Source organism: Alosa pseudoharengus, unplaced genomic scaffold, assembly GCF_046254945.1.
Source record: "Alosa pseudoharengus isolate Yale_2024_CS ecotype anadromous, Long Island Sound unplaced genomic scaffold, YU_APseudo_1.1 YU_APseudo_1.1_scf_3, whole genome shotgun sequence".
Lineage (NCBI taxonomy): Eukaryota > Metazoa > Chordata > Actinopteri > Clupeiformes > Clupeidae > Alosa > Alosa pseudoharengus.
The window spans coordinates 32,409,601-32,421,682 of record NW_027468718.1 but is presented as its reverse complement, the minus strand read 5'-3'; the positions used below and the strand labels follow the sequence as shown (position 1 = coordinate 32,421,682).

The 12,082-nt window shown below is 40.7% G+C and overlaps 1 protein-coding gene across 1 annotated transcript in view; it reads right to left on the bottom strand.

Annotated features, from left to right (window-relative positions):
• uxs1 (UDP-glucuronate decarboxylase 1) overlaps positions 1–11,158 on the bottom strand; it is a 58,598-nt gene extending 47,440 nt beyond the window's left edge. The window contains exon 1 of the mRNA XM_076264054.1: positions 10,231–11,158. Coding sequence (XP_076120169.1) covers positions 10,231–10,321 — 91 coding nt within the window. The 5' untranslated portion in view covers positions 10,322–11,158. The remainder of the gene's footprint in view (positions 1–10,230) is intronic.
• Positions 11,159–12,082: the final 924 nt, after the last annotated feature.

Below are 12,082 nucleotides of genomic sequence, written 5' to 3'. Positions count from 1 at the left end.
TCCATAATAGCAATGCACATTCAAAACATGACCAAAATTGATCAAGTGTGTGTTATACCTTTACAGAAAGTGAAGAAAAAGGAATGGAATCCAAAAAATAGCAGTGTTTGCATTTTTCTTTACAAACTCTCAAGATTTTGCTTTCACTGCACTAATATGCATTACCATTATTTCTGAGAATTGCTTCATATCTGTTTTTGTTTTTGTTTTTTTAAACACACTGCCATTATTCTGCACATAGCTGTAACTATAGGGAAGTCAGTGTTAGCCTAAAAATGTCAAGGTTAGAGATAAAAGTGAAAACGACCAAATCCACCCTTCATTCACATACTCCCTGAAATCTCATTTTATAATTGCGCACTGAATAAAAAAATAGCACAATAGATGGGGAGATAAGGAGCAAGCAAATATGCAGGTGGAAAGTAAGGTAGGTATTCCCTGAGGACAAGAGGCAGAAAGAGGTCAACACTGAGTGTTCCCTGAACTCTCGCTGGTGTAAATGAAAGCACTAAATGAAAGTCTCTCTCTCTCTTTCTCTGTCCGTGTGTGTGTGTGTGTGTGAGTGAGTGAGTGTGTGTGTGTGCGTGTGTGGTTATGCAAATCAGCTTGTTCCCAATCTGTCTCTCTCCTCCACAGGTGGTGTTGAGAGGTGTTACAGAATAAGCATACTATCCCTGCACCTGAGAGGCAGCCCTTTCCATCTGTAAATGGATTCCTGTGCTGGGAGATGCATTCTGTTCTGAAGGCACTTTCCATGTAGTAGAAAATCTCTGGAGGAAACCAAGGGCAACTTTATCTTTTTGGCATTTCCAATTTCTTGGGTCTAAACAACCAAACATACTGATGCTGTCTGCAAAAAGCAACACACAGTCACAAACCACGAGTGACTTGCTAACCACCACTTATACAATTCCTCTAATGATTACAGCCACTTCATTTGATTTCAAAATCAGGCCTTTTATTGTTGCATTAATGCATGATTTGTGAACAAAGTCAAACCTGCCAACCTCAAATACATTTTTTGAATAGCACCTCGAGTCGAGAAAAAAAATGCTCACGTTGGCCTTTATGCATGCAGCCAAAAACAGACATACTGTAGCCATGCACACAAGATACCTTTTGGATAGCAACCCATCTTTAATGTTGGATACCAATCTAAATTTGATCCAATGAGTGCAAACTGAATAATTTACAGTAGCTCTACAATGTTGACAATCTGTTCCGGAGCCCAATAATCCTGACCTATGAAAAACACTTGTGTTGATAGGGACTAATGGATATTCTGTCCATTTTCTTATATGTGGTCTTTATTCAATCATGTCTGGTCTATTATTACCTCTTTTCAATTCATTATAATTTGCTATTTCTTTTGTAAAGAAATACATCTATCCCTTATGTTATGCCAACATATTTAATTCACCTGAATATAGACTACAGTAGATAGAGAGACTCCTGGACATCTGCTCTTGTCAGTGTGCGGTCTATCCTTTAACTCACAATAGCCTACATGTTTTGTTGTCTTTTTTTATTTCTTTTTTTTAAAAATACATTCAATTATTACCTGCTGACTAATGTAAATTACTGATTGCACATGCACTCAGTTTCTTTCAGATGGTGTCTTTCTGCCATCTGTGAGGCTGCAATGATAACATTATCCCAACTAAAGTGGTGCGCAATCTCTTATTTGTTCTCGCTTGTTTTCACGCTAATAAACAAGAACAATAACCTATATACCGCAAAGAAAAAACTAATTGAACACTCATCAATGAGAAGCGCAAAATATTTAGCCTAGGTCCACTTTCAGACTCAAAAGTGGACTCAATTGTTAATGGGTGCATTTGGCCTGGGAAAGGCCTGCACTCTCTGAGTGCCTTTTAGTTATGAAAACCTTAACATCAGTGACACATTGAACAAGTTATAACTTTCCAAGATAATATCAATCAAAGACAACATCAATCAAAATTTTGTAGTTTTGCAAAACGGCATCTGGGGGAACATGAATGAACACTTGTTAAGCTCACCTCATCAAGTTTCCAATTTAACCCACCGTTGGCTGAAGAAAAAATACGAGAGGCCACTATGCTTTGCCTGTCATTCTCACTTTCTGTATCTCATCCTCACATGGAATAGATTTGAGGGGGATTCTAATTCACATGCTCCAGGGAGCTTTCTGGAGAAGTTGGATGTCTGCTCGTTGTTGCGTAGTTTTAAGTAAAAAATCGTACCGGCGTACGTACTTTGATGTGAAAATGCGTGGTTGCTATGCAAAATGCATACAGGTTGGCAGGTCTGCAAATTATCCAGAGCAATTTTGTATGTCCAAAACACAACTGACAGGTGATATTCCAACTCACCAATCTTCCATATCACTTCTGACACACAAAAATATAACAGAGAGGGTTTTTTGTAAAACATATAGATGGGGGACCAAAAAAAGAAAAATCTATGTCTTGTCTTTGACCCTATTACACAATAAACATTCCTTTTGCTCTGGAGCGGCTTGGGAGTCCACCAGCAAGGTCGTCCGCTCAACATGTTCTCATTCTGAAAGCCTAAGGGGGCAATGGGGACCACCAACAGAATGGGATGCCCCTTTATCTAACCGTAACCACCCCTTTGCTCAGAAAAAATCTTTTGTTTGCTGGATCTAGCAATGCCACTCCTCAATGTCGCCCCAATTCTTTATCCCCTTATCACCCTGGCACAGCTTTGTACGGAATGTATGTGTGGTTGTGTGTGTGGGTGTGTGTGTATGCATGTTCTCAGCTCTCCAAAGGCTAAAACTCTGGTGACTGACGTCAACTAGGCCAAGTAGCCTTGTGTATCTATACTCTAGATTAAAAGTTGGAGCTTTTAAAAGCGATTTACCACCCCACAGATAAGCAAGCAGCAAGATGGCAACATCAGTAGATCAACACAAATGTAACACCTTGGTTGACAACACCCATGGCTCTATTCATTGCTAGCCTTAGCACCTAGTTTCATGACAACTTGCTTAGATAAATGCATTGTCTGATTTGTTAATCCACAATGGAGGAGTTTGATGCCATGGTCCCTATGAGGGCCATGGCATCGATGGTCGGAAATAAGCTGCAATCGGCTTTGGCTGCTTGTGATGGTCCATTTGGTAATTAAACCCAACACTCACTGTAATTAGTAGATATTGCTACTTGGCACCGTTGCGGCCCACATCAGAGAGGATTATCTGGGGAAAGACAGAGGGGCCTTGACACTGCTAGCCAAAGGCCATGGCATTCTGAGAGAGAATAAGCTGAGATTTGCATGTCATTGCTGGTACCTTTGAAATAATTCAATAGATAAATTACATAATTAAAGAATCGTGCTGCACCAGTGCATAAGCTACATGAAAAAGAGACCTTTCTGAAGACCTTTCTTACCTCTATGGAGAGAATTTTATTGATTTGGATGATCAACATGATTCAGGCGTTCATTTATATATATATATATATATTTTTTTTTTTTTTTACAGCACCAGCCATGGCAATTTATTGATCAACACCACTTCAATCTTTGATCTTTTTCAAAGCATTGGTAACACGCTTTAAATCGTATCCAAACACTGCAGTCTAATTGGGCTCTAGACTAGAGGATGTCTATCTCTGCGCCTCTCTCTCTCTCTCTCTCGCTGCAGCTATTAGCATGATTGACTGTCACTGAGCTGCTCCTCATTTCAACCTTGCTGCGGTCATTGTGAACACCTCCACTCTGTAGCTCTGTGGGCTTTTCTTGGTTGCTCACTGTTTTCATTTCTAAAGGCCAGCTGAACTAGCCTAAGTCTGGTAACACACCATTTAAGTTTGATTATGGGGCATGTTTGAACCTAGCCCGGAATCCAACCCGAATTTACCCTGCCCACAAAATCCGAGGTCAAATGCCTTAATCACAATTTTTTGTTCATCTTTCAAAGTTATTGCTCTGTCAGTACCTTGTATAGCCCTAACAGAGACAATAGTGGAATCTAAACATTTCTCTAAAAGCAGCAATTTTTTATGTAAACAAAATCAACTCTAGTGTGCTCAAGTGACGTGGATGACTGCTTTACTGTTGCAAATACTGTCCATCATTTAGCGTGTTTCCATCCAACTCATGCGAATTAGTGATGCGAATCCGTGGTAATGCGCATAAATAAAATGCGCATTAGTCAGCGTTTCCAGCACCTATTGATGAAGTATTTTGGGACACTTTGCCTATGTTGAGTGAAATGGACGCCCTCCTCTCTGCGGTCGGAATAGCCTAGGCCCTTGGCCTAATTCATTCCTTCATTTTGAAAATATTTTGTTTAATATCGATTAGAAGGAGAAGGCGGAGAATGTTTATATTGCGCAATCGGGTGTTGGCAGCTTCCCATCGACGGAGACCGCCATACACTTGGGAACGACCAAGGTCTCGGCAGTTTTTTTGTCAAATTTGGCACTTCACTGTAGAGCTTCATTTCTATCATTTCACGCGGGCTCAGGCTGGGCTTGGGCTTGCGCGGTAGGCTAAATGAGCGGTCAGGTGATGCGTTTCGGTTAGCTGCGAGAAAGATGCAGAAATGGATGCTTAGGAGGTGAAACAGAGGCTGGCCTCTTGTGACTGGCGTTTTAGTTGCACCGGCAAAGAAAGCAAAGTCTGAGGTGTGGAAAAGTTTTGATCATGTGCATAATGAGAATACTGAGCCAGTGGTTATGTAAATGTAAAATGGTTATGTAAAATCCAAAGGATGCAACATTCTGTTGAACGACAGGGAATTCGTCGCTGATAAGGCATGTTGATCAAAGCTGTCAGTGCCCATCAGGATCACATCGTTTGTTAGGCTACAGCAACAAAATCAAACCCTGCAAAGGTGAAACAAATGGTTATGGAGAAGAAGTGTCAGCTTTCGCTGTAAAGACATTAGGCCTTTTAATATCGTAAATGCCGAGGGGTTTGAAAAGCTGGCGCAAGAACTAATTAATGTCGGGGCTGCGTATGGGAGGGTTCCCGCAAACTTCAGAATGCTGAGAGGACTTGGGCTATTTTATTTCTTTGTTCCAACTTCCAAGTGGCCTAGGCTACGTTAGTCATGAATAAATTATGTCAAATGTTACTGATTCTTGACAAAAGGCAAAAGAGCTGTGTGCGTGCGGACATTTGAATAATGTCGGGCTGTAAACGGGTTCAGGCTTTTAAAAAGCTGTCAGTCTCGGGCTCGGTCAGGACTCGGACTGATTTCTGTGGGGCTCGGGTCTTGTCGGGCCTAAATTTTAAGGCCGCCAGCAGGGGCGTAGCCAGGATTATTTTATAGGGGGGGCCAGCTGGGTCCAGACTTTTTATTGGGGTGGCACTTGGGAATCAAAACTACTATTTGAAAACTACTCAAAAAGTTTTGAAGATTAGGATAGCCTATTTTAATAATGGCAATAAATTGTGCAAAGCCAACACTGATACACAGGTCAGTTTGTTGGCCACTTCAACATATTTTCCATAAATAGGTCAATGCCAATAAAAAATATTATGATAATGCACCTTACTTAATCAGTTTTATTCAAATGATGTTAACTCAAAGAACAATAATAAATACTACAAATATTGTATGTATATATTTGATCTCATACTGATGGCCAAACTATATTTCTTTCTGACACTGCAAGTACTTGGCTGTAAGTAACATGGCTCTGAATTAAGAAATTAACCCTTAGAACCCTAGACTGTTTTAAGGGCTTTTTCACAATCTTAGAAACATTTATCCTGGTCAATGTAAGTGCCATACACACATGCTATATATTGTTTTTTAACAGAGTCTAGGCTACCCAGATCTGCCACTATTTCATGTATTAATACTTGCGTTGATTTCATTTTGATTTTTAAATAATAAAAATACAAAAAGTGTATTATACAAATTCTTATATTTTGACATGTATCTCACCACTGCAAGCTGGCACATGTGTGCATAGGGCAGACTGTTCTGAATTTGGCAATATCATTGCCATGGTGGAGGGATTCTCTGGGGCTGAGCAAATGTGAAAAATATGTGATGTGTGCCTTATGGAAATAAATGCCATTTTTTTATGGCTATGGCTACTCTATTTTTGGCCATTCTCACTACCTTTAGTTATAAGCAGGTATCCTGGTCATTGTAAGTGCCATTGACACAGTAATGAAAAATGCCCTTTCTGCGCTCCATATCTGTGATACGAACTGATCTGACCTCACCCGAGTTTGCATGTTCTGTGTGTACACTCATGATGATTCTAAAACAACTTTTTACTGCATTGTCATGAACAAAGTGAAGGCAAAAAGGTGTTTCTTTGTCGAATAAATTGGGATGCAATGTGAGTCTCGAATTGGATGCCATGCAGGAATTTGCTAGGATCTCAAAACCGGATTATGAACATGCTTTGCCATAGAGAAACACATGATAGCGTTGGATTATGAACATGCTTTGCCACCACAACACACAAAAACGTGGGGTGAGTCGAGCTATATGAAGTTTTGGTGTCATTTCGTCTGTTTTATAACCCAGACGGATGCTTGGTATCAAATGATAGCTCTGTGTCTCCTCTTTCACCTGACATGCGTGCCATATCTATCCAATCACGGGTTCGTGAGTAGGGCCTAATTCAAACGAGAGTAATGGGTGCGCAGGTGAACTGTAAATATGAATCAATTTTATTTAATTACATGATTCATACTTGATCGCACAGACAAGTGTTTAGTCTCGTTGAAAAGCCCCACTTCTGCTCTGTCACGCAATTAAGGTTTCATCTCGCTGCGATGAACAGTTCCGGAGCAATGTAATAAAGAATTCAGGCAAAGCAGCCTGCCTCTGCCTGACCAGCTATGGCAAGAACCATACACAGTCAGCAAATTATGTAAAGTAGCCTAGGCTAGGCCCTATTAGCCTACCTGGAGCCATCTGGAGATGTGCCTAATATGCTTGCATTTCACCCGAATTTTATCGAAATATTATTGTAACAGCGTTCCCGCGGGCATCCGATTATTTTTGATCAGCTCCACACATCAATGTCAGAGCCTAGACAGAGCCTAACAAGGACAGCCCAACGCAGCTCACTTGGCTATGATTCGTGACACATTCTAACATCTTATTAGCATTAATGTTCCAACTCATCAACTCACCTGGTACTGAGGTTAAGTAGTAGGCTAGCCTAGTCTACTGTCAAGTGTTTTTAACAGATGACTTGAATTGTCCCGCTGCTGCTGCTGCTGCACTAGGCCTACTCACGATGTGATCAGAACCATAGGCTACACTTCCTGACTGGGCCAATGGTCGTATAGAGTGCAGTAATTGGTTCAGTCCCTGCTTTGCAAAGTGTTGTCGAAAACGGCAGCAATTCTTTTTTTTTTACTTTTCACTGAACGGAGCTGGGGGGGCCAGCAGGGTGGCCAAGCTTTGACCAGTGGTGGCCGTGGCCCCCCCTGGCCACCACGTAGCTCCGCCCCTGGCCGCCAGGGTTTGAAGAATAATGACGAATGATAGATCTGGCTGTTGCCCCGAGTACTCGCTGTCGGATGCCTATCCCAACAAACAAGCCATCGCATCTATCTATCCATAAATTGCAGGAACGTCTGTCTGCCTGTCTGCGTGTCGTTGGTCCGTTCGATTTCAAACTTGGCAGGTGTCTTGCTACTGGCATGAGTAGTGTCTTGCTACTGGCATGAGTAGTGTCTTGCTACTGGCATGAGTAAGTGCAGTGCATAGTTTGACATTGTTTGGATAAGAAAAGCTAAATATATCGTTACATATCGGTAAAAGAAGCACACGTTGGCTTTCTCTGCTCTACCATAGCCACCCTCTCACACAGCACTGCGCGCAGGACCAGAGAGAGGATAAGCGGAGATTTGGCAACACTAAATCACGGTTAAAATGCAAGATGTTTGATTATCATCTCTGACCTCAACAATAAAGACTTCCTGTATGTTTGCTTGTATAAAATGATTACGCGGATTTTGCAACAACACGCCAACAAACACGGGTATGTAGTGGCTATTCAAAATTACATGAAAAGTATGTGCAATAAACTGACGCTTTGAATAGCCCAGGCTACATTGGACATGAGACTTTGAATAAACAAACTACATTTCCGACTTCAAGGTCCCAAATTGAAACAAGCTAATGGTCCCGAATTTAACGTTTCAGAAGACGTGCCACACAGCTAGACAACAAGTGGCAGACAGAGCAACGTCGCTTATGCTACCAAACACTGCTTTTGAGTCACATCGTTGCAAATGTCAAACGATTACAAAATGGCTTGGAATATCAGGAAAGTTATGCAATAAGCTAGGCCTATAGCCTTAACTCAAAACATTTGTTATGCCATTCTATTCTGTAGAAATCACATGCAGTCATGCCTAAATTCTGCTTACTGCACATTCATTATAGGCTAATATATTATGATATTCAGTATACATTATTGAATGCTTAGCTGGAATTATGTTTTTCCCTATCATCCTATTGTTAAAGCAGGCATACCTGCGGCCATGTAATCGGGCTACAGGTTTTCTACAGGAATGGCATGTTTGAACGGGCACTGCACTAGTTGTATAAACTTGCAATGTGTGCCGATCCAGTTGTCGGCGAAAACTTTAGCGTCAGCAAAACAACTGTGCACCGATGTGTGTATTCAGTTTGTTTTATTCTACGGAAACAAGCAAGAGAGCACATCAAGTTGCCTAATGTTATAGTGAAGCGCCAGAGATTGCTGAGATTCTCTGAAGGTTACAGAACCCAGACCTTGAGGATAGTGAGCTCTGTGTAACTTGACATTACACAAACAAGCTAATTGTGCCAAAATGAGCTAAAATATTGTCACACTACCATAATATCTGGATTATAATGTGTCTGTTAAAACAGGCCAAATAATGAGCTTTTGTGTTCTTCACTGGGATATGTTAATATCATACTCTAATATGCTTTTATAGAGTTAGCCTAATCATTTTTTACAATAGTTGAAATTCGGGTTATTATGCTGGTAGACGAAATCCCTCAGCAAAAGGCTGTTGACTAAAACAGTCAAAGTTTACAGTTTATCCTATAGAATTTTCCGAAGATCATAGACATTATCTAACAATGCTACACAACTGCTGGCCACGGTTCTTTCCCAACTGGACTACTGCAATGCATTCTTTGCTGACCTGCTTGTGTAGTGAGACCCTTACAGTCTTAATCAGCCAAAGAAGACACATGTAACTCCTCTATTACTCTTCATAGGCTTCCTATAGCATTGAAATTCCTCACTCTGGCCTATAGGACACTTGCTGGATCTGCACCTTGCTATATTAATTCCATGAGCTCTATGCCCCCTCTCACCCACTGCGGTCTAAGGTGCATAGCTATGCCTTACATCGTTACTTAGAGGTCACAGTCAAGACTCTTTTTCTTCTGTAATTCCTCATTGGTGGAATGACTTACCTAATGCTGTTAACCTTGCATAACTAACTAATTAATTCACCTAACAGAATAGCAGTTTGTATATGTTTAGGGTTATTGTTAATATTCTTTTAAACTCTATTCAGTCTATTCTTAAAGGTTGTATCAGATACTTTACTTTAAACTGATGTAATGTTTATTGATGCCTTTGTAAGTCACTTTGGACAAAAGCGCCTGCAAAGAACTATACACATTTAAACATAAAACATATGGTTTCTGGAAAATGGCAACAGCCTAATCAGATGGAGCAGACGTTGTGATGACAGTCAATCAAGCCCCTTCCAATATAAACACTGCTCTTCTACACATGGTTGTTGATGGTCACCGCTCTTACAAGTCACCACTCTTACAAGTCCCGGAAACACAGACAATTAACACCACCCACAGGTCACACAACTCTAACTGAGGTGAGATAAGGGTGAGACTTGCCACAGAGGTGACGATACGTTACTATCTCCATATTTAGGCAACGGTACAATATCATTGTGATTTGTCATGTTTTATGATATAGCCTAGCCCTCGCTAGGGTGCGTCTAGATTTCTAGGCTAGATATAGTGAGTATTGTGATTAAATTCTGTGATACATTGTGATTCAGTGATGGACTGCAACTTGCCTTGCCTTAGCGACAACATGTACAGTATTAGAAGAGATTGCTTGGCGTGACATGGAGGTGGGAGTGTGCAAGATGTGTTCTATTTAAAGATGAGTATCAAGCAAATGTTGGCTGGTCAACCACAACATGATACACGGGGTATTTTGACATTTCAGCTTTTACATCAGAGGCTATGTTTGTACTCACAGGCAATGTAGGCAATCAAGGCAAGGGCGACAAGGAGCTTCATCATTCGTCGATTGATTCCTGATATCAGCCAGGTCATCCGCATCATCATCCACAGAACAGCAACATCGAACCCGGAAGCACATGTGCTCCGTTATAGCCACATCATTAAAACAAATCAATGTGCAACTTTCAGAAGTGATTTTGGCACTTTAGAGTTGTAACATCAGCTTGTGTGTGGACATAGAAAAGAAATCCCTACAGCACATCAAAAGAAACTGTCTTAAGTTAAAGGTGCCCGATCAAAGCACATACAATATCTGGCAGTTCAGTACAGCTAATGTAAGATTGGAATAAGTCGTTTTGACGCATTAACACATTACGTTACGTTAGGTTACAAACGAGCTGCAGGTAGACATCAAGAAAAGTGGCAGTGTATGTCAGCTAGGTAACTTAGAATAGGCAAACTTGCCGAGGTTGCAATAGTGCCGGTGGACTCCAAAACTCAGCTAGTTAACGCTAGCAATAGGGCTAAAATATACGTTTTCAACGTCAGGTCCCCGTTTTCTTCTAAACAACGCTTATCGTTTAACGTTATCCTATTGGCTAAAAACACCCTCTTAGCGCATTAGAAACAAATGAATGCATTAATAGACTGCAGCGGTGGACAAGTCATGCGTGTCATCTTTCTAAAGGCAACGTTACCTAGCTAGCTAGCTAGCTAGCTAACTAACGTGAACAGCTTACGTTAGCTGAAAAATGATCAGGCACAATCATTCCTGTTCATGGTCAAAATTATGCTCAGTCTTTCATAAGCTACCGGCCGTCAAAATAAGTCATTGCGCGAAATTCACCCTAGGCTTTTGTCACATTCATCTATAAGACAAAATAAAATACAAGCAAAGACTCGACCGAGTTCCATTCCCCTCAATAGAAAACAAAAGCGAGTATATCTTGTATCGACTGAGAAGCCTGCCGCGATTGCAGAAACAAAATTCCAACTCATCCAGAAAAATCCGATCCATAACCTAGGCTACTCAGAAAGTAAATTAATGATGTTTCATAATGATATTTTAAGATGATGATTAATTATGTTTTAAGAGTTGATTAAACTCTAATCAAAATGAAAGGGGGGTCAATAAAACACTTTATCCTGAAGCCAATGTGTTAAGACTACGTTAATCAATACCAGATACGTTAACCATTAGAACAGACAGTCATTCATTCCTCTTTGGGAAAGCAGAACAGAGCTTGCACTATGTGGTAATGCTGTGAATTTCCACTGGACAACATCATTGCCCTTGCTAATAAGTCTGAATTCTCTGGCAGAGTGGTGTCCTTTGTACACAGTCTGTTTCTGTCTCTTCTTAGTAGAAACTTAGTCACTGTAAATTGGAAACTTCAGTGAAATATTGCCCAGTATCCAGTTGGAACAGCGCGCAGGTTACTTAATCTGCTTGCACCAGGCTAAAGCTACCATAAGGATTCATCTCATTTGCCTTCCATTAAAAATACCTGCAAGATGTCAATGCTATATGCTCTCTCTTTCTCTCTATCTCTCTGGCCAGTGCTTGATTTTTGGCATATATCCATAGTGTTTTATTTCTCAGTAGGCCTACTAGCCTGCCTACTATGTATCAGTTTTTGTCAGCAACAACCTGGCTGTCATGAAATTTTGATGTTGCAAAGCCAAAAAAGAGAATGGTATATGGCTGTTTCATCCATAGACTGTATATATATGGTTTCATCAGCATGGATAAACACTTCAGAACATCTTCTGAACATTCCATACATTATTCTATTCAGTATTAATGAACAAGTAGACAGGAGAGGAGAGACTATTGAGAACTCCTTGAGGGATATTCTGAAACAC